At 52.3% G+C, this 23115-nt stretch overlaps 1 protein-coding gene across 10 annotated transcripts in view; it reads left to right on the top strand.

The window, feature by feature from the left end:
* The window catches only part of LOC124081144 (beta-adrenergic receptor kinase 2), a 346261-nt gene that overhangs the window by 225142 nt on the left and 98004 nt on the right, over positions 1-23115 (top strand). For 9 of the 10 annotated variants that reach the window (XM_046427320.1, XM_046427318.1, XM_058573583.1 and 6 more), the window contains 6 exons: positions 10198-10317; positions 11038-11146; positions 13761-13885; positions 16632-16786; positions 20601-20724; positions 21366-21566. In XM_046427320.1, the coding sequence (XP_046283276.1) occupies positions 10198-10317; positions 11038-11146; positions 13761-13885; positions 16632-16786; positions 20601-20724; positions 21366-21566 (834 nt within the window). The remainder of the gene's footprint in view (positions 1-10197; positions 10318-11037; positions 11147-13760; positions 13886-16631; positions 16787-20600; positions 20725-21365; positions 21567-23115) is intronic. The other variant, XM_046427319.1, reaches the window with a different exon arrangement.

Below are 23115 nucleotides of genomic sequence, written 5' to 3'. Positions count from 1 at the left end.
CGAGTGGCTGTCTGCCTCATGCTCTCAGACTTTCTGCACACACCCTGGGAATGACACGGGAGGCACCGGCCATTGTTATGCCCATTTTGCAGAGGAGGAAACTGAGGCCCCAGGAAATCAGGTAGAACTCATGTGACACTGAGATTCACGCCCACATCCTCTGCTCCAAAGGAAGAATTTCTTAAAATGACACAAAAGCACAAATCGCAGGGTGAAATGGCATTCTGACTACATTAAAGTTACAAACTGTCATTGATCAAAGCCTACAGGGAAGACACAATATGTATTTGGAGTCCAAATTGGCAGCTCATAAACCTGTCAAAGAGAACCCACAATATGAAAGAACTTCCTCAAATCATTTGGAACACAAAGTTTCCAATAGAAAAAAAAATGGGTCAAAAATAAGCATCTCCTGATGGTTGAGGGGAGGCTCTCATTTCAAAGTTCGTGTGTTCCAGACGTCACGAGGCCAATAAAGTGGCCAATAAACTCAAGATGCTCAACCTAACTAGCAAGCAGGAAATGCAAATGAACACGCACTAGGTGCCAGGTCACACTTCAGACTGGCAAGACCGAGACGTCCCATGTAGCCGAATGTCCCCCAAAGTGCACAGCAGCGGGGACTCTGCACTTCCCAGGGGAGTGGCACCCGGTCTCGCTGCCCTTTACCGACCTGGCATCGTCTGCGGGAGCCGAGGCTGTCCGTGGCCAACACCCCGCAATCCCACTCTAAGGATACATGCTGGAGAATGTCACCCCGTGTCTGCGAAACACCAGGGAGTTCGCAGCAGGAGCATGTGTAGCTCAAAGGAGTGTGAGTGCCAGGTGGGAGCCTGTTCACAGGGGGCTGGGGGGACACAGTTACTTACCTTAGAAACTGAGCCCCCCAAGGGAAGAGTGAGTGGAGAGATTGCAAGATACGGCCCCCGCTCCAAGCCGGTTCATCTCCTGCTCTTTGCAGATGGTTTTATTGGAGCCCCTTCATTAATGTGTAGGATAAGGCCACCTTTTTACAACTAGGATCGGGCTGAGTGGCTGCACCTGGAAGCCATGTGACCTGCAAAAGCTAAATAGTTACTAGGTGGATCTTTTTCTTTCTTTCTTTCTTTCTTTCTTTTCCCAATACTGGGGTTTAAGCCCGGGGTGCTCAACCCCTGAACCACATCCCCAGCTCTTGTAGTATTTTATTTAGAGACAGGGTCTCGCTGAGTTGCTTAGGGCCTTGCTAAGTGGCTGAGGTTGGCTGTGAACTCAGGATCCTCCTGCCTCGGCCTCCAGAGCTGCTGGTATGACAGGCTTGTGCCACTATGCCCAGCTTGATGGGACACCTGGGATGCAGCTAGGGACAAGGTTAAGTCTCCGTCCTCACGAGCTCCAGGTTAACAGACGGAGAGAGAACACAAGTCGGTTACCATCAGATCGTGAATTGCTATGGAGATGAAGCAAGGGAGGTGACCGTAACGGGAGGGCAAATGACAGGCTGGTATAACAGGAAGGCGCCCTGGAAGGGGATATTCCATGTGCCATTTATGCTCAGGTGTGCAGACAGATGGAAATGGCGAGTCAAGGTCCTGGGGCATCCTGGGATAGGATTTGTACCTTAGTGCAAACTAGAGTCTCCGACCCCCTGTGAGTCCCTGTTATTATTAGTGATACGATGGCTCCGTGTGGATGAGGGACAGTGGCCCCTGGAACTGGTTTGTGGTAAAGCCAACAGAACTCCCTCGTGGACAGCATGCGGTGGATCTGGAGATGGGGCGTGAAGTTTGGGAGGGACTCTCTCTGTCTGGCCCCTCGTCCTCCCTGGGGGATCGTGTCCACACTCCCCACGGGGGATTCTGGAGTTCCCCGTCCCCCCCCCAGCCACATCAACCACGTCCAGCCACACAGTTGCTCCTGGAAGGAGTGGCCACGTCCATGCCGAGGGTCAGGAGAACCTGGGCTGAGATGCTGCCTCCTGGGCCTGTGTCCCTCTCCCAGGGGACAGCACTGTCATGAGGAGAGGAGGTGGCACGTTCCTTGTGATCTCCACGGTGTCTCTAGAGAGCAGCGCCTGAACGGCTGGTAGTGGCAACGTGTAGAGTGGGGACCTGAGACATCGGAGCAGGAGGCTTGGCTGTGAATCTCGGTGACTTCCCTGTAGAAATCCCTTTCCACCCAGCTGACATTCCATGTGGTAATCAGTCACGAGCTGCTGGGTTGGGTCTGACACGGGTTTGCCATGCCTTGGCTGCTGGGGAGATCCAGAGGGAGGAGAGGCGCCTTCTTAGCATCCAGAGGGACAAATGTGGGGACTTGGAGAAGGAGTGGAGGAAGCCCGGGGTCTGAGACCTGCACTGAGCAGTTGTGTGTTGGTGACCGCAGACGGCTCTGCCCAGTTCTCTGCACCTTGGTGCCACAGATGGTTGCAAAAAGATGTGTGGGGCTTTAAAAAATCAGGTGGACTTTCAAAGCCAAAAAACAGCCAAGGGTAATAGGAGTTGAAGAATATACAAAGCCAGGGAAAGAGACCTTAGAACCTGCCATCTGCCTCCGTTTGCCGCTCACACCACGACCTCTGCTTGAGCTGGCCCTGCAGGAAGCCTTGGCGGGATTCTCATGGCGGATTATGGCCCTGCTCTGGATCACTACCTGGTTCACATTCAGACCATTGCTTCCCCATGTTAGTGTCCCAGCTACATGGGGAGACCCCAAAGGCCAGGATGCCTCTTGTCCATCCGATGGAGCCCCCCCCCCCCCCCGGCAGACAATAGACACAGAATGGTTGGAAGGATCCACTAAATGTGGGCTGGCAGTCTAACACTGAGTTTCCTAGCAGCAAGAGCCAAGAGGCAAACTAGATGTTCCATAGACATGTTCTGCCTAGATCGAAAAATACAAAACCACCTACTGATTAAGATAACAGTAACTTTCTCCAGTTTACTCTCACTCTTATCTGCACAAAAATGTGTGCACTGGCTTGTGTCTGCTCTGTTCATTTGACCTTGTGTTTGTGACATTCACCCACAAATTTGTGGGTGGTTGTGGGCCAGTCATTCTCATTGCTGTATAAGTTTCCAGTTGTGTGAACACACCACTGTTTATCCATTCTTCATTCTACTCCAAGTAGACATTTGGTTGTTTCCAGGTTTTTTTTTTTACAGTTGCTTATTTAGTTATTCATTTTAAATATTGAACTTTTATAAATACACCTGCTATAACCATTGTTGCACATGTGTTTTGGTGCATGTATGGTACACTTCTGTTAGGAAGATACCTAGAAATAGGATTGCTGGGGGTAAGGCATTTGTAGGTTCAGTTTTAATAGATGCTGCCTAAGAGTTTGCTAAAGCAATGAGTAAGAGTTCCAGTTGCTCCACATTCTTGTCAGCACTTGGTGTTGTCTGTTGTTTCATTTAGCGGTTTTCATAGGTGAACAGTTGTACCACACTGCCATTTTAATACAAGCTTTTCTGCATGCTTTGAGCTCTTTGGTTATCCTCTGGCAAAGTGGTCTTCCAAGTCTTTTGCCCACTCTTCTATTTTTTTTTATTGTTTTGCAGCAACTCTTTATATATTCTGTATGTAAGTTCTGTTGTTATGTGGTGTGTGCTGTAGACATTTCCTTCCAGTCTGTGGCCCTCTTGTTGGGCTACCGTAGTATTAAGTTGTGTTTTCTAAAGCCTTGAGTTTCTTCAGGACTGATATTGAGGTCAGAGGTCTCCAGGACTCCCTAAAACAGGATTAATTGCCAGAGCATCTCACTCTTGATTTTACCAATTCTCAAGTGCACCGTTTTCCCATCATGTTACATTTCTGAAATCGGGTTGCATCTTTACCATCAGTGCGTCTGACACATCTTAGAATCAATGACAGTGAGATTTGCAGAAATGTGGCATATTGGGGCCGGGTACGGCTTTATTGGAAGAAAGGGTTCTCATCTCCTCGCCTCTCCCTAAGAAAGTTACTGCTGGTTTCTGTGGGTTGCTCCTCCACCTTTAAGAGCAGGTATCCACCCAAGGGGCCATGAACCCTGTAGCCTCTGCAGTGTCATCTCTGGATGGTTTGTTCTAGAAGACCCCAGAGGAGGACGGAGGATGGGAGGGTCCTTCATTGCTGCTTGAACAAGCCCTGGGGGATCCGAATGCAGGGAAAGGGGTCGTGGTCCTTCAGAGCAGCTGATCGTGTCCTTGACTGAACCTAAGAATCCTGTGTAGGATGTAGCAGAGGTTTCTAGACCCCACCCTTAGCCCCTCTGACTCTGTAAATGGGGGTGGGACTTGAGAATCTATTTCTGGCACTTTCTCAGGTGAGGGGAAGCTGCTTGTGTGTGGCCACACGTTGAGAAGCGCCAGGTAGAGCCCGGGGAGAAGCTACCTCCTTCCGTGTGCTCCTCGATTCCTAGAAGGGAGCCCCTGCTAACAGCTGGGGCTCAGACCCCCCTTCAGGGCCTGCTGACAGGAAGACGCCCCTGCCGCCACCCAGGGCCTCTGACCGCCTGCTCAGCAGGGGAAGCACACACAGAGACCTTGCTGACACATGTTCTCCTCCGTGGGAGCGCGTTTGACTAGGCTTATTAAAAAGACAACATTATTGCAAAATGATTTAAGTGCTTCATTTGGAAGAAGCAGAGGAGGCGACGGGGAGCCGGGGCTATAAATATTCCCCAAGCATGCAACCCCGCCTGGGTGGAAATGGGGGTTTTTATCTTCAGAAAAAAGCAGCACCCACCCTCCTTAGGAAGTTCCGGTGAGGGCTCCAGAGCATGTGGGGAGGCACCCCCGAGTGGTCACGTTCTCCTCCTCCCTTGCGCATATTCTGGGTGGTCCCCAAGACCTCGCCACGCTCTCCCCCCTGATGTTCTGCCTCACCTTGGGCCCAGCGCTATGGAGCTGGCGTCCATGGCCTGAGACCTCCGAAACCGTGACACCCCAACACCCTTGTGCTCCTCTCATTGTTGTTGCCGGGGATTTTGGCCCCAGCAGCCCCCAAGCTGACTCGAGCAGCAGCCCACACCCAGGTCTCCACGCCTGACTCCGGCCCCCGACTCGTCGCCTCTGTCCTGCAGGGGCTGGGCGTGGGGACTCTTCAATTCCTGGGAGAATAAGATGGCCTGGTGTCCCATCTGACTCTGGAGACTGGGGTCTCTGGGGCCTCTCCTGCTGGGCATGTGTCCCTGGGTGGAGAGCTGGCTGCAAAGCACCGTGGCCGCCACCTGGATGACCACAGTGGGTTAGCTAGGAGGACGCCGCTCTTGCTGTTGGCCTGTGCGCCTCGTCCCCAGGCAGACCCTGGGGCCACAGTCTTCCCTGGTCACCACCCAGCCCAGATGAAGGTGCCGTGGCCTGCCCAAGGGAAGGAAGGAGAACAAGAAATCTGATTCTGACACCTGGCGTGGAGGAGCGGGCTTGGGGCTCCGATGTCTGGTTTAGTGCCCCATTCCTGTGGCGTTGAGGACAAATCCTTCAGATCTCTGGGACTTAGTCTCATTGTCAGTAAAATGGAAATGGTAGTAGTCATTCCCTCGTCAGAAGGCCACGGTGAGGACGTGCACTTAAAGAAGTCATTGTTCCACCTTGGTGTGGCAGGCCGCATCTCTGCCGTTATCGACATAGGCATGTTTTCGAGGGCTGCCCTTCCCAGGCAGGCTGCGGCCCTCAGAACAACACACCTCAGACCCTCATACTCCCTTCCATGTCTGGCACAGAAGCATTCACGGCAAATTCAATGAACCCATGGAGTCGGGCCGAATTTAATTACAAAAGCAACATTGAAAGAGGGATTCATCTTCTAGCTGTTTCCATGAGCTCCTTATCTGCATTATCTAGTTTTCCCTTTAAATCAGACTGTGAGGAACTTGTGTATGTCCTCTTGTCATAGATGAGGGACGTAGAGCCCAGAGAGGGAAAGTGATTGATCTGATGTCACACAGCAGTGACCATCCCTCAGGGCTACTTGGTGATGGGCGGTGGGTCCCTCTGGGATCCCTCCCTGGAGGCCAGCTGCACAGAGAGTGGCAGCCTTTCCTGGTGCCCTGTGCATCTTGGGGGAACCCTGAGGTCCACCACTAAGCTGGGGGTTTGTTCCAAATGTCCTCTGGTGGGCATGGCACCATGGGGACAGAGCCCGGCTCCCTGCCCTTGGTAGACAGCACGGGAGCCTGCCTGCCGGGGCTGCAGCGGCCCCTTGGCTGTGCATCCCCCCCTCTTCTGGCTTATCAGGGTGATGGGGGTGGAGGTGGGGGCGTCCCTGCCCCCAGGGCCGCGCAGCCCAGCAAGAGTGGATTGAGTCCGCTTACGAGGCCCTCGGTGGGTGCCCTCTGTCTTTTTACCTAGACCTTTTGGGGCCACTGTTTCCTGGTCTGTTCCGGGAGGGTCACAGTTCCTGGCCTGCAGTGCCCAGATCCCAGGGGAGGGAGACAGAGTCAGACGGTGGATGAGGCTCTGAGGGCAGAGGGTGGTCATGAGGCAGGGCTGGAAGTCAGGCAGCCCCTCCTTGGAAGGTACGGGGTGGTCTGAAAAGGAAGTAGCCTTTGCAAAGTGCCGAACATAAGCGCTTTGTCATATGCGGGGTCATCAAGAGCAGCTCTCTGTGCCTGCAGAGAAGTACAAGGCAACAATGAAAGGCCACTGTTTACCGCTGTCTGCAGCTGAAGTGGTGTGTAGGTCTGAGAATTCTCTTTTAAATTTTCAAAAACTGTATTTGAGTCCTAATAATTGTGCATGTGGATGGGGACGGTGTGACCTGTCAGTACATGTATGCAGTGTGTGATGATCAGATCCAAGCCGTCAGCACGGCCATCACCTCCAACGTCTGTCATTTCTCTGTGTGAGGCATGTCCACACTCCTCTCCATGAACTATTTTGAAGTATAGAGTTAATGGCTGTCAATCATAGTTACCTAATTGCCCTACGGAACATTAGGAGCTACTCCTCCTATCCATCTACACCCCGGTACATGTGAGCCCTCTCTCTGTCCCTGTGTCCCCACCCCCCTCCCAGGCTGCAGTGTGGGTTCAGGAATTCTTGAATATTAAGACTTGAGGACAGAGTCAAGTCAAGATGTGGTACCCCTGTGGCTGACTCACCTGTCTCCCCAGCTCAACCACGAGATCCCTGGCACACAGTAGATGGCCACAGGATATCTGCCAGGTCCATGAGTGACCAGCAGCGGTGATAGCTTCAGGACGACATTTGTGACAGCATTTAACCTCCAACAAATCCCACTCACTGCAGCCATTCCAGGTTGCAAAAGAGACCCACGTGCAGGATGCCTTCGATTCTCTACGAAATGGACAGCAAATTTATTCCTTCCTGTCCCTCTCTTGCTCACAGGCCCTTAGAATTCATGGTCCCTAAGCAGGAAGAACATTGTACTGCTTTGGCCAAGCTCTGCATCAAGGGATGTTTGCACAATGACATCCAGTGAATCGGTCTTTGAGGAATGAGCAAGGACACCTCTGGATTTGCAAACCAGCCTCGCCCCTCGTTCATTTGTTCTCATTCTGCATTCACCTAACAATCCTGAGCACGGTGCCCACCCTCACCTCCATGGACAAAGCCCCTGGCCCCACAGTGTGTGGAGGAGGAGGGATCAGTGGGGACCTGGGCACCTCAGGGGCCACCTTTCTCTCTGAGAGCTGTTCTGTCATTTCCTCTATTCAAAGGGACTAATTGTCCTCGGGGCTCCAGACTTTGGGTTCTGTGAAACTCAAAATTAATGCATTAAACGAATCATGTATTTCCCTTGCTCAGGCCAATTAGCACAAATCAAATTTCACACTAATTGGCTTAGGTGGGAAGAGGACGATCCCCGTGTTGGAGACGAGGCTGATTCAGGGACGAGGTGGTGGAGGTCACGGGTGTGTGTGATCCGGGGCCTTCCTGGGTTGCACTGGCCTGATGGGGCGGCCACAGCTAGGCAGGCTTCCCCCCCCAGACCAGGGCTTTCCCCAGGCCATCAGCAGATCCAACACTCAGAGCCCAGTGTGAGCCCAAATTAGGAGGAGCCTCCCCAGGTTGGGTGGCAGTGATTCCTAAACTAATTGTGCACAAGATAGCCCTGGAGCAGGGTGAAATGCAGGTCCCGGACTCTGCCCCATTGGCCGACTGGGGGGAATCTGAGGGTCCTGGAATTTGCATTTCACAGATACCTTATGTAATTGCAACCCAAGTACTTCCCCAGTGCATTTTATTTATTTAATTTCTGGCTCCCAGGCATTGAACCCAGGGGTGCTTTACCACAGAGCCACACACCCAGCCTGGATTTTTTTTTTTTTTTGAGACAGGGTCTCCCTGAGTTGCTCAGGACCTCAGTTTTGAAAGATGCTGAGGCTGGCTTTGAACTTTCAATCCTCCTGCCTCAGTCTCCCGAGTCACTGGGATGACAGGTGTGCGTCAGCTCACACTAGTGCATTTAAAAGACAGTGTAAGAAAGGTCAAAGGGCTCTATCTCCCAGGCAATGGGCACACCCTGGAGAAGCCCTCCTTCCTGAGCTGCCTGGTGGTCCTTACTTGGATCTGAGAGGCCTGGGTTCAGGTCTCACCCACATGTTATATGAGTTTGCAATTCTTCCCCCGAGCCTCCCCTTTTCTCTTTTTCTATTGAAATCTGTATTTTGGTGTGAGCAGTTAATGAGGTGCTGAAACAGGTGGGGGTGAGGGGATGAGGGGGGATGGAGGTCACGGGGTGAATAGAGCAGCCCCCGATTTTGTTGCACAACTATTTTTTCCTCTTTTTGAAAAATAGTGTGTTTTGTTTGCTGATTACGAAAATGACTAAAAAAATTGACAATCCAAAAACATCAAAAATAAGTTGGAGTCCCCTGTGAGCCCATCCCTGTAGGACAAAACCATTCCATGGACAGTCTGGGAGCGCTTTGTTCTGTTCAAAAACAAGCAAGCGCCGGATCACTTCAAACAGCCTATTTGGCAGCCTTGGGTCCTTGATCTTGATCTTGGGGTTTTTTTCCAGGTAGAATATTCAGATGTGCACCTTTCTTTCTTTCTTTCTTTCTTTTTTGGTACTGAGGATTGAACTCAGGAGCACTCAGCCACTGAGCCCCACCCCAGCCCTATTCTGTGTTTTATTTAGAGACAGGGTCTCACTGAGCTGCTTAGGGCCTCCCTTTGGCTGAGGCTGGTTATAACTCGTGATCCTCCTGCCTCAGCCTCTCTAGCCACTGGGATGACAGGTGTGGGCCATCGCTCCTGGTTTACATCTTCTTTCTTTGTGGGGCAGATGACTGATTTTGAGCCTGCCTGGCAGATGACAGTACCGATAGGGACCAGCTCAGAAGGCAGACTTCTTCCAAGTCATGTGAATAGAAAAATTTATTTTATACTTCTAGTTTTTGCAACTACACGGATTTGATAGCTTTTTATTAATTCCTTCCAAAACATTCAGCTAGCTGTCACGGAGAGTCTTGCCTAGCCATATTCTCCAGGATCCTGTGCTAGTTGATAGGTGTTACAATAAATCTGCAACTTAAAAAAGCAGGTTGGAAATGCACCCAGTTGGTACTAAGTATGCATGGGTATCACCTGGCAGACCCACAGAGGCCTCCAGGCTGAGAGCATCCACAGGCCGGGGGTATCTGTCCATCTGTGTGTGGACTTTCAGCTTCTGAAACATGTCTTGGAGGTGCCATAGATGAGGTGGCCAACTTTAGCTTCTATCCACCTTTGGTCTGGATCATGGATTAGTCCTTTTCTGTTACTAGAATGAAATAACAGAGGCAGGATTCTTTACAAAGAAAATAGGTTCATTTAACTAACAGGTTTTCCCCATCATCCCTGGGGAGCATGATGATCAGTCCTGAAAGGAGCCTGGATAAGAAGAGCTTCCATTAAAATGCTGTTTTGATTGAGCATTTATTATGTGCCAGGCACCGGGATAAGTTTCCCATGGATCATTTCACTGAATCCCAAAGCCATCTTGTATGTTACTGTCCTCCTTTTTAAAACCGAGAAGGCTGAGAATCATTTAAGCATTCTGCTTACCTTAAAGTCACGCACAGGTAGTGAGTATTGGACCAAGAATCCTGCCACATCAAGGCCAGTGGTGTCCTGACGTCTGTCCTCTCAACAACTGCACTACATGGCTTCTCCCTGACAGCCTGTGATTGGGCCAAAAGGGGGTGCCGAGGAGGGTGTCTGGGGTGAGACAGATCAGTGGTTCCAGTGAGTGACCCTGCCCTGCCTCCCCACCTGTCCCCAGATTGCTGACTTGACCACAGAGCTGGCAGACGAGCGCTTCAAAGGGGACGTGGCCTGCCAGGCGCTGGAGAGCGAGCGGGCAGAGCGGCTGCAGGCCTTCCGGGAGGCCCAGGAGCTCAAGGTAAGTGTTAGGGTGCTGAGCAGGGTGACAGGGCATGGCTGCCTGCCTCCTGGTGCTCAGCCCTGGATCATAAGCCTAAGCAGCGTGCACAGGTGGACTGACTCCAGGCTCAAGGACCTTGGGGACATGGGTCTTCCTAAGGCACAGCCTTGGAAAGTCCTTGGCTGTGGAGGCACAAGGGTGAGGATGGTGCAGCAGGTGGGCATTCCTGGTCTCAGAGGTGCCATGGATGAGGTGACTGACTTTGGCTTCTGTCCACCTTTAGTTTGGACCGTGTATCAGTCCTTTTCTGTTACTATAACCAAATACCTGAGGCAGGAATCTTTATAGAGAAAATAGTTTTATTGAACAGATTTAGAGGCTGAAAGTCCAAGTTTGGGCATCACTATTGGTTTGGCCTCTGGTGAGGGTCTACCGGCAGATGGCATCGTGGCCAGAGCACATGCGGAAGGCAGCGAGGGCCCAGTGCTAAACAGAAAGCCTGAGCCAGGGGTGGGGGTCCAGGCTTGCTCCTTACAACAACCCTCTCGCAAGAACAAACTTGCGGTCCCACCAAAACTAATCCGTTCCAAGGGGACATGTTCTCCATGAACTGAGGACCCCCACCAGGCCCTACCTCGTCACATGCCACCAGGAGGACCCGTCCCCCTACACATGAACTCAGGTGGACAAACTCTAGCCATCTCCCAATCATGGCTCGCCTTGGTCTCTTTCTTCCAGAGCAAGTACGAGCAAGTCCAGAAGAAGTTGGGAGAAGTAGAGAAGCAGTTGGAAGAAGCCCAGCAGAAAATTCAGCTGAATGACTTAGAGAGGAGCCACGCGGCGGGAGGTGAGGGGCCCGGGACCCCGGGGGGTGGGTGCTGGAAGACATGGCTGCCTTCTGACTTAACTGGTTCATTGGTGCATGCTAAGCACCGGCCATGTACCGCACACTTCATCAGGGGCTGGGACTTAGGCAGGCACAGCCCCTCAGAGTCCCACACAACAGTGACAGGCACCGTGTAATGCAAAATTATATTTCCCACTTTGGGTTGGGACCATGTTTTAGTCCTTTTCTGTTACTATAGTGAAATCTGAGGCAGGATTCTTTACAAGGAAAACAGGTTTGTTTAACAGATTCTCCCCATCATCCTGGAGGAGAATGTTGGTCCATCCTTCAAGGAGGCTGGTTAAGAGGAGCTTCCATTAAAATACTGTTTTTATTGAGCATTTATTATGTGCTCAATCAAAATAATAAATATCTATGTGACAGGTGCTGGATGATGCAAAGAATAAAAGATGGTGGGCTGATGAACAAGACCCTCTTATATTCCCAGGGATATATGAAGTATGGATTTTGAAAAAGGTGAAACCTCTGCAATTGGATTCCTGGATTTTGATCTGGGTTCCATCTTAGCGGGTGTGTGGCTTTCAGTTTAAAATAAAATTGCTGTGCCTCAGTTTCCCCATCTTCAAATGGCGAGAGTTATGATCAGTACCAATTGTGGCCCCCGCCCCCCGTGAGGTGCGGACGCTGAAGGGGTGTTTGCTGCTTTATCGACCTTGTTAGGAGAAATCGTGGGGTCACTGCCTTTCTTCATACCAACCAATTCCACAGAAGCACCCCGTCCCCTATTAGAGATGACAAAGCTGCCTGCCACGAGGTGAGGGGACTCTCCCTTCTCCAGTGATAGATGTGTTCAGTAGTGCCAGGATTTCCTGGGCATGCCCTTTTGACCCAGGCACCTGGGGACATCTCATGGTTGGTGGCATGGTGACATGGCTGTCGGCTTGCTCCCTGCCTCCTAGTTCTCCCCAGCCTAATGGAGTCAGGTGACGAGGAGAGCCACGGTGTCAGCATCTCTAAAATGCCAGCATCCTGCCTTCCGTGTCCCCAGAGAGTTTATGCCCTTGAAATGTCAGGGACACTCCAAAGAAGAGAAGTCGGGAGTCCACCGAGGGAGACGGGGCTGGGTTTCTCCTGTGCTCCTGCCCCGCACGCCTCCCGGACCCGCCTGGGCCGGCACGTCCCAGGGAGGTCAGCACAGAGGAGTCTGTGGTGTGGGAGGCCCCGCAAGGCAGGGTTCCTGGGGACTCTGGGCACCAGCTGCATCTGACCGAGACGCGGGTCTCAGTGAGGTTCCCGGTTGGTTTCCTGTGGAAAGACCAGGGAGTCCCGCGACGGGGAGACGCGCTGAGCTCCGGGGCACAGCAGTCCCCCACTAAATAGGTTCTCAGCCCTGGATGCCCATTCCCGGAAATCAACCCACAAATATTTTGTTTTTCATTATGAAAGTGATACATACTCATTAGAGAACATTTCTAAGAGAGAGGAAAGTTGAAAGAAGCAATCATCAAACACTTTAATCATGCCACCGCCGCAGCCCCTCACCCGCCTCTGCGGATCCAGCTGGGGTATTAATTATCAAAAACAGACTCCTTCTTTCTGCTGCATAGTGAAAGAGAATCTTTGATGCTGTGCACCCAGAACTGAGCTGGACACTGCGGGGGCTGCAGGAGGATTTGGGTTGGGACTTACTTTCGAGAAATTGGAATCTAAGTGTGGAGATCAGATAAATCCAGGGAAAGAGTGACTTGATAATGAGGGACTGAACTAGACACCCTGGCTGACAGGGACACCCTGGGCAGGGGAGTCACAGGAGGGGGTGATTCTTGAAGGATGGAGCACAGTCTCCTCACCCACCCGCGTTGCCTCCAGTCCCCGTCCCCTGAGCACCCTGTAGAGGGAGTCCCGGGGCAGGGGCGCTGCAGAAATGTCATGCTGCTTGTTATCCTCAGAATTTGTCCTGGTAGGTGACAGGATTCCTTTCTCACCATGATATTATGTATCTTGATGGAAAACTGAATAAATTTTAATTCCTTAATATCACATCCTCCTCCTTTAACTTAGTGACGTAGAAATCTGTAGTGCGGTGACCTCTTCAAAGACCGAGATCCCACCATCCATTCATCCATCCACATACTCACCTGTCCTGTTATTAATTTATCTTTCCATTATTACACACTTATGTATCTATTTATCTATCTACTTGTCCATCCATTTATCAATCTATCTATTCACGTATCCACCCATCCATCCATCCATCATGTATGCTAAAGACTCACAGCTTCTGCAACCTAAAGGATTATGGAATTTCTTTGGAAAAAGAAAATATGAGTCCACCTTACAAAGGTAACTGAACAGTATAAGGCAGTGGATCTTAGAACAACGGGTCTTTAAGTACTTTAGACAGCTGGAGGCGGTCAGAGCAGGCTGTCTAGAGGAAGTAGTTCATAAACTTGACTACAGCATAGCTTCCTAACCTGAAGCCCAAGATTGAGGTCCTGGGGCTCCATGGATACTGTGAAATCACATCCAAAGAGCCAAGAAAGTGGAAGAGAGGCCACCCTGGCCTCATCCTCACCTGGCCTCCTATCCCGGCCTCCCTGACTCTGTTAAACAGCAGATGAGTGGCAGATGCGCTTCGACTGTGCTCAGATGGAGAATGAGTTTCTCAGAAAGCGTCTCCAGCAGTGTGAGGAGAGGCTGGACTCAGAGCTGACATCCAGGAAAGAGCTGGAACAGAAGGTAAGAGGGGAGCGGATCGTCTGGGCCACAGGTGTCAGGGAGTGGGCCGGTGAGTGACCCATGGTTGGGGACGGAGGAGGAGAGGAGGGAAACCACCAGCCGTTTCATGGTTTTCCACCTGGGCCGCTGTTACAAGTTCTGGTCACTGTGGGACTTGGAAACCCTTTTCTCTCCCGTGGGTCCCCGGTCTGAGCACAGAGCACACACCAACTCAGGGTTATCCAGGTCCTGTTTCCGCCTCTGCCTGGTCCTCGTGAAAGCCACCTTACCTTCTGGGCCCGAGGTTTCCTTCTGAGATCCTCGCAGTATACTTCTAAAGCAGTCACATTGACCGCTCCCGTTGCCCCCGTGCTGATGTCACCCCCGTGTCCCATCTAGACTAGAGCAACCCCTGCTAACCAGTTCCCTTCCTCCAGCCCGAGGCCTTCAGGAGCGCCATGCTGTGCGACTCTCTGGGCGGGTTTTCTTTCCCCTTGTTTCGTGAATGAATTTTGATCTGGAGCTCATCTCCAGCGCCTCCCTCTGCTGCCCCCAACAGTCCCAGGTGCTCTGTTCTGTGGATTTTTTAAATCCTCTCTCATGTGATGTCTGTGTGTATTTAGCTGTTTTTATTGTGAGTCGATCTTCAGCAGATTTTTTTCTTAAACTTTTTATCGATTTTACTGGAGTCTTTTGGTAGCGGGGGTGGGAGTGTCCCACTGCAAGAAACACTATTGTGTGTTCTTCTACAGTGACCCCTGAGGTGACACTGTGTTGTCGGTCTCAGATTTTTGTGTGATATGAAAAAGTGTCCATCTCTAAACCCACGTGAGGCCTACACGGACAGTATTTTGTTTTGTTTTGGTTTTGGTTTTTGGGGGGTACCAGGGATTGAACTCAGGGCCCTCGACCACTGAGCCCCGTCCCCAGCCCTATTTTGCATTTTATTTAGAGACAGGGTCTCACTGAGCTGCTTAGGGCCTCGCTGTGGCTGAGGCTGGCTTTGAACTCGAGATCCTCCTGCCTCAGCCTCCTGAGCCGCTGGGATGACAGGTGTGTGTCACTGCGCCTACAGTCTTGATTTCTGATGGGACTCCTTTCTTCCCCACCCAAAGCCAGAGCAGAAGCGAGCCTTGGTACCACCTGCCAGGCCAGTGGTTCTGTAGAACTTGTCTTGTGCCTTCCCCGTGAGGCACAGCTCTTTGCAGGTCCTACTGTGCCAGGGCCTCCATGTTGGCTCCCTCCCTCCCCATGGTCCACGGCCTTCCCTCTATTTCTGGACAAGCAGAACTCCCTGTCCTTGGAGAACATTCCCGCTGCCATAATATCATTATCTCCCATTGTCATTCTGACTTTGTGCCTTCTGTATTTCCGATATCTGGAAATTTCCATCTTGAACACCAAATAGATACCACAGATGTCATGGAGTCTCGCTCCTCTACGACATGGTGCTCTCTAGCCTTTCGGGGTGTGCACAGGGACAGCTGGACGCCTGTGCCTGTCTCCCATCTTGTGTCCCTTCCACCATCGCCATTTTCAAATGGCTGTTGTGACGCACTGGGCGGGAATCTGGAAGACACTGCAGAGCTGGCTCTCGTCCACACCAGCAGACCCCGCCACGCCTCTTGCCCGCCACCTGTTCTTACAGATCTCAACGTAAATGCCTCTCCTTGAAAGTCTTCCCTGATGGAGACGGGAGTCCCTCCATTATTTCCCTAAATCTGCACTGGCAGTGTCCATTCATTTCCCAGTCTCCACTGCTGGATGGATGGGCCAGGGGGGTGGAGATTAAATTAGGGGCCTGTCTTACTGTTCTGTCCCCAATGTGAGAGAAAGGTACCACCCATCACCCGGCAGAGGTGGGTGGGTGAGGTCACAGGATCCCACCAACCATAGAAGTGAGGCTCAGTGTCGTCCCTGGCAGTGGTGATGGTTACGGTCATTTCCAAAATGGACCCACCACTGTGTCCTCAAGAGAGACATACTGGGGACCAGCGCGGGGAAGCAGTCCGGCTCTTTAATAACAAATTATGAAGCCGGTCAGTTTCCCTAAGGAAAGGGGCAATATTCATGCTACATTAAAAAGTAATAAAGCCGCAACCTTTTCTGAGCCGCAGAATCTAAGAAAACATCCCATTTGCCTCCGCATACTGAACTTGGAATTACAGGCTTCATTAACTCAGAGTTTTGCTTATTTAAAGCGATTCTTTAATGAGGCCATTTCTTCAAAGCGTGTGTGCTGGGCTGCAGCCTCCCCCAGCCCCAACTAGGACAGTCGGCGGTGTGTCCCGGAGGAAGGCGTGTGGCTGGGCTCCTGTTTGTCAAGAGCCAGGCACACTGTGTGGCGCGGCCCGTCCGCAGTGCCGTCCACTGTTCCACCCTCTGACCTCCCTCCCGGGCTTCCCGGGCAAGTTTTGGCAGCGTCATGGCTGATCCTGACAAATGTCTCCCGATGATGCCAGGTGACGGGGACAGGGACTCCCTGGTGCTCAGGGGACATCAGGTGGAGGCAGGGTAGAAATTCTGGGGGTGTTTTGGCAGGAGGTTTATTGAGGAGAAATGAAAACCACCCTGAGAGACTGATGGGATTATTCCCATTTTCCCCTGAGATCCAGAGGAGAAGCTTCCGGAAGGTGACCCAGGAAGTAGACAAGACAGACTAGTGGACACAGACAGAAGTGTCCCCAGTGTCATGCTCACTCGGAAGCCGTGTTTCCCGGGAATGTTCAGCGCCCAGAGGGCACGTGCTTCCTCTGTCCCCCCACAGCTCGCCGAGCTGCAGAGTGCTTACGAGGAGGCCAGGAAGGCAGCCCACCAACTGAAGAGGAAGTGCCACTGCCTGACCTGGGACCTGGAGGACACCCGCGTCCTGCTGGAGAACCAGCAAAGCCGAAACCACGAGCTGCAGAAGAAGCAGAAGAAGTGAGTTGTGTCCCACACTGTCACCTGGACCATGGGGTGGGCTGCATGGCTGCTGGGGTCCTCTGGGATCTCTGGGTTCTCTTCTGAAGGACAGGTTAAGGCCCTGGTTTGGCCCCAATTTTCCTTCCCCTCCTCCTCACCCGTTATTCCTGTAGGTACGACCCAAAAAATCCAGCAAACAAACAAACAAAAAGATTCTCTTCTCTTACCAAGCCTGGTGACCCTATGGCCATATGACCTTGGGGAATTTTCTTGGCTGCTCTGAGCCTCAATCTCTTCATTTGTCAAACGAAAGGTCTGTGGGAGGAGATTGAGTCAGTTTAGGAAGATGGTCAGGAGCCCAGGTGCTGCCTAAAACCATCAGGTTCAAGCCCCAGCGGTTCCCCTGGCTAGCCCTGTGACCCTGACCTGGTCCTTCAACCCTTCCCCACCTCTGACTCCATACTTGTAGGTTGGGGATGAGGCGCCCCCTTGTGGTGAGAACTCCATGATGTGATTGGTACCTCCAAACGGACTGAATTTGGGTCTCTATCCTCAGTGTTGACAAAACGATAAAGAAAAGAAAAGAAAAAAAAAAGAGTTCCTGCCCTTCTCATTTAGGGCTTAGAGGCTCAGATCCTGGGAGCAATCTGGCAGGGACTGGAACTTGAACATCAACAAAATGTCAAGTTCTTAATGTGTGCACACCGGTTCCCATGTCGGCTTTCGTGTGAACCAAGTGCACAAGGTTTTGCAGACAGGCCAGGCTCCTGGGGTGCCTGGATGCAGTCCCCTCCAGGCCTGGAGAGGAGGGGTTGGTGGCCTGAGCTTCCTCACGCAAATCCTCCCCATCTGGAGGTTCCCCCCCCTGCACAGCTGGCTCCGTCCAAGTCCTCAGCTCTCTGGTGAGGTTCAAGGGGCTTTAGAGCCTGGGAATCTCTAGTAGACACTTCATAGACGGCAAATCGGTATAATGCAGCCTCTCTTTTAGGATACTCAGGATAAAACAGAAAAACGTTCCTATGTGGACCAAGAGCGGTTTTGCCGGGGGTGCGTCTTTTCCAAGACATAGCAGGCAGAATTCTATTTCCACGAGAGTGTTATAGATTTCAAAATCCATTTGCATTAAATAATTTTTTTTCATTCATCCTTGAACCTTCCAGAGCTGGCTTCTGCATCTGGAAAAAATAACGACCCTTGAATACGGTTAGCATGCTCCCCCAAATAAGAGAGGTTTAATCTCATCTCTCTCTGCGCCCTCTCCCAACTCCCTCTCGGTACTCTGGCTAAGTCTCCCTTGCACTGGAGAAAATGGCTCAAGTCCCCCTTGGCCACTTGCTGAGTGGCCTTGCCAAGTGACAGGTCTTGGGGCCAGTGAAGGACTAACCACATTTCAGAGGAATCCTTGGACGTAACAGGCCACTGAAGAACGTCCTGAGAGACCCCAGCCCTAAAGTGAGAGGTGCGCCTCCACCGTCCCCAGGGTCCTCCCAGCCGGGACTCTCCACTCTGGCCTTGATCCTGTTCTGAGGGTCTCAGCTTTCTGACAGGGAGGGGCCTGGGCTTTGGATTGGTACAGCCCGAAAAACTCCATCCCTATGGGACTTTCCTTCACCCCGTGGCAGAAGTCCTCATTCCAGGGACTTCCAAACCTCCCCTGAGGCACCCACCAGCAGCCCAAAGGCGTCCCCAGCTCTGCTCCCACTGTTGGGCAGGAGCGTCTTCGGATGCCCACATCCTCAGCAGGCCTTGCATTTCCAGGTGGAGTGGCATTTCAGTGGGAGCCAGTGGGGGCAGCAGAAGTCTGGGGCTGAGGGTGGAAATCCAGGCAGAATGACGGTTGGGAGGGGGGCCCAGATGTCAGGCACCAGCACAGTGTCGACGCAGCTGCCTGCCCAGCTTGCTGGCCCGGGATGCTGTGGTGAGACAGGCTCGTGGAGCCGCATCCCCACTCTGCCTTCTAAGTTCAGAGGGCCCTGGAATGGTCCCACAGGAGAGTTGGGTTCCGGTTGCCATGGTTACTTAGGATCACAAAGCTCGGCCAAGGCTGATGGGACTCTTAGAGAAGCCTGTTGCTAGGCTTGCTGACTGCCCCAGCCTGGACCTCAGGCCTGCCCCTGGTGGGGTGAAGGGGGTGTGCAAGTCTGTCTGGCCTCAGGGTGGGGGTTCTCAGTGTGTTCTAGAAGCTGAGGTCTAGAGGAGCCTTTTGTTGGCATCAAGTGGCCTGTTCGCTCATGGACTCCTCTGGAACATCAGTCACTGGCTCCCTCTGGCTTCCTTCACCTGTCCAAGGGCATGGACAGGTAGATGGGAGGGGTAGTAAGACACTGGGGAGCGGCCTTCAGCTCACTTCCATTACTTGGGGATTCAAGACCAAATCACTCTCTGAACCTCAGACTCCTCCTCTGTGAATGGGTATCCAACATACATCTTCCCCCAGGACTCTGGGGGCCCCAATGCAGAGCCTGGCGAATGGCATTCATGGAGCCTTACTATCCTGTTGTCACCCTGTTTCCATTCAGGGGCAGCAAATAGCACTTCTGGAATGATGTCACCAATAGCCCATCAGAAAGTTCCTGGGTTGGTCCAACAGGAGGGCTCCCTTATGTGATGTGATTGGCTTTCTCAGGAGTCTCAGACTTTGAAGGACAGCTGGTGTCCTGGGACATGGGATCGTCGTATATCGGGCACCATCTTGTCACCAAGGCCCAAATCCCAGGAGCCACATCAAGTTCTCTGGAGCATTGGGACTTTCTATTTGTGATTCACTGAGGCCTGGCAAAGGGTCTTCTGCTGGTGTCCTCATCTGTGACAGGGGACGGGCTGAGACCATGAGGGGATGATGGAAAGTCCAGGAAGTTCTTCTTATCCAGTGGTCCCCCCTCCTAGAGGGGCAGATGTGCCTCGGGAGAGCCCCAGTGGCTCTCGGGAGCACTGTCTCATCTTTGTGTCTTTTGCTGGAGGAATGAGGACAAGATGACCAGCATCTCGTCAAAAATTAGCAGACTTTAATTTGGCTAACAAGTGCATCAGCCACATGGCATGAGTGAGGCTCTCCCTGTTGGCATGGAGACAGGACATTGTGTATGAGTGTGTGTACATAATATTTGTTCCTGGGTCAGTGGATCTTAGATGCCAAACCCGGTAGAATTAATGGGTCTTTTTTCTTGATGTGCTTTGGCAGATCCGATGTGTGCTCTCTCTCTCCATGTATACCTACATATTTTATACATCATCATTTACTATGCATATTAATTTCTATTCTACATCAGTGTCTACTCTAATTTTATTTTGTCTATGTACTTTTATCAGGTTTTTAATAAGTATTCGGTGTTTTTCACAAACACTGTGTAGGTGCTAAGAAATTCCTCTGTAGCGTCTCAGCTTCCGGCCACACTCACAACCATCCCCTGGAGCCCTGAGCCAACCCTCCCCTTCTAGGCCTCCTCCTCTCCAGCCCCGCCCAACCCTCCCTGACTCCACCTCCTCCCCTCAGGCCACGCCCAACCCTCCTCGGCTCCGCCCTCTCCCCTCCAGCCCCGCCCAGCCTTCCCTGGCTCCTCCTCCTCCCCTCAGGCCCCTCCCAACTTCCCTGCTCCACCACCTCCCCTTAGGCCACGCCTAACCCTCCCCGACTCCACCTCCTTCCCTCAGGCCACGCCCAACCCTTTCCGGCTCCTCCTCCTCTTTCCCCAGCCCTGCCCAACCCTCCCTGGCTCCACCTCCTCCCTTCAGGCCCCGCCCAACCCCGGCTCCGCCTCCTCCTCTCCAGCCCCACTTAACTCTACTTTAGTTTCCCCACCCCATGCGGTGACACGTGTTCTGCCCTGGGCAGGTTTGACATGCAGCTGGCTCAGGCCCTGGGGGAGTCGGTGTTTGAAAAGAGTATGCGTGAGAAAGTGTCGCAGGAGAACAGCAGCGTGCGGTGGGAGCTGGGGCAGCTCCAGCAGCAAGTCAAGGTAGGCACGGGGGACATGGAGCTGGACGGGCTCCTGGTGGCTGGGTCTCCTGAAACCCCACCACACACCTGCTGCCGAGGGAAGGGAGCCCGTGCAGGTGCCTGGGTCTGCCCATCGCAGGAGTCAGGTTCCCAGCGTGTCTCCTAAAACAACCTGTGGTTGGCCCATTGACAGTCAGACTCCAGAGTGTGAGGTCATGGTCTTGCTCCAGTTACCTGCACAGAGTCCAGGGGTCTGCCTGGGAGGGACAGCGGGCCCAGCAGAAAATTAGCTATCACCTTGTCCAGGAGCAAGGCCTGTCCCGTGCAGACGCTCATGCAGAGGGATTTTAGTAAAATACGACTTGGGTGCCTCTCCAGGCGCTGCTGTGTCCTTCTGTGGCTCCCTGTTGCCCCCAGGACCTCATGCCCTTGAGTCTGGAGTTCAGCTCCCTGGTGGCCTAGCCAAATGTCCCTCCCTCCCTCAATGCCACCTGAGCTGTCCCAAAGAGCAGCCCTTGCTGGTGTCCCACAGGGGCTCAGTGAGGGGCCTGGGCCTCCAGGGAGGGCCAGTGGAACCCCCAGCCAGCAGGTCACAGAGGCCTCCCCAGGGGAGGAGGGCCCAACTGGGTGACTCAGGACGCTGTCCCCTTTGTCTCCCAGCAAAAGGAGCAGGAAACCATGAAGCTGAGGCAGGAGGTGGAGACGCTGCAGACTCAGAAACAGGAGCTGCTGGAGTCATCCTCTGTGGGGAAAGATGGCGTCGCCGGCTTGAAGGAGCGGCTCTGGAAGCTGGAATCCAGCAAGCTGGAGCAAGAGAAGATCCAGAACCAGCAGGAAAATACCATCAAGCAGCTGGAGCAGGTGGGAGAGCCCTGTGGGGGCAACATCCCAGTCCCTTGCTGGCTGAAATGTGCAGTGCTCTCAGAGGGCATCTCCTCTGCTGCTCCTCATTCTTCCATGGCTCCCTATTACCCCAGAAAACATCTTAACTCATAAGCCTGAAGGTCAGAGCTTTCATGGTCTAGAGCTCCTCTGCCATCCTGCTAGGTCAAGGTCATCTAGGACCTCTGTGTGGGGATGTGAGTTCTGTCCCCATTCTACAGAGGTGGGACTTGAGATCCAGAGATACAGAGAATGTGGCAGGGTGGGATTCGGAAGTGGCGTCTTCTGACCCCAGAGAGCCTTGGCTACTGACTGTGGGCACAGCCTCCAGGGAGATTGGCATGCCCATCTTGGAAAAATAGAAACTCACCAAGAGAATAAGGAACCAGTCAGGATATATCCGATACTGTAGCAGCAGAATCTCAACGAAGCCGATGGATATGTTTTATTTGTCTGCTTGCTTGTGTGAACGTCTACCTCATTCCAAGGAGCATAGGAGGCAGCTTCTAAGACAGATGCAAAACAACAATGAGGTTCTAAGTAAAACAGTCTGGGCCAGAAAAGTACTGACTAAAATAGACACTAAAGAGAGGGTGGGGACAGCGAGCCGATATGTGATAGGCGGAACATATGTTCTTACACACGTCACAGTTTCTGCTCTAAAATTCCTCGTGGCCAGAGGGAAAAAGGAAATGTGAGGTCTATGCCTTTTTTTCTTATGCCCAAGATAAAAACCAGAAACAAAACAAAACCAAAAAGTCAGATTTTCAAGAAGTGGCTTCTGAGGCTCAGCGCTAAAGGAATTTGTTATGTAGGATTTTGCAAAAGGTGACTGTGTTTTAAAAGGCTGAGAGCCTCTTATGCAAGAAAATGGGACTGAGTGACATAAACGTGTAAAGCAGTTGAACTCTAAGCGCCTCAGTGGAAGCCGTGGTGCCAGCCCTTGCTTCTCGCCTACTCTCCTTGCATCCCGCTGGGTGGAGCCTCCTGAGTAGGCATTTGGGGTCTGGAGAGTCTTGGACGCTCGTTAAGGAGAGTGAAGAAAGCAGAGCTCATGTTCAGTCAGCCAGATGCAGGGAGTTGTTCTTCTTTGTCAGGCACCGGGTAGATCTGAGGATGCAGAGACAGAAAGGGTCTCTGCTTTCCCAAACTTTACAGTCCTGCTGGGTGTCACAGGAACGTGGAACTTGCAGATCTAGTCTTGGCAAAAGGGTTGGGGGAGAGGGTCAAGAAGACACCCTGGAGGAAGTGACATTTCTTGAAGCCAAAAGCTGAGGGATGAGTCAGAATTGGTTGAATATGAGAGTTCTGTGCAGGGCAGAGCCTGTGCAAAGGCCCGGTGGCCAGAAAATCATGTGACATTTAACATGTCCTAATGATGCCACATCCAGATGGAGACTTTGAGGCAGCTCAGTGTCTTTATGCCCTTACAGAAGAAGGTGCTGTAATCCCAAGGCCCGAGTCCCCTCCCATGTGCAGTGAAATATGGAACAACCCCTTAGCTGCCTCCAACCCAGCTCTGAACCTG

Source organism: Marmota monax, unplaced genomic scaffold, assembly GCF_021218885.2.
Source record: "Marmota monax isolate L192 unplaced genomic scaffold, Marmota_monax_Labrador192_F-V1.1 WCK01_AAM20220418_F8-fsc00177, whole genome shotgun sequence".
In the NCBI taxonomy this organism is placed as follows: Eukaryota; Metazoa; Chordata; class Mammalia; order Rodentia; family Sciuridae; genus Marmota; species Marmota monax.
The sequence above is the reverse complement of the archived record's forward strand: the minus strand, read 5'-3'. Positions and strand labels throughout refer to the sequence as shown.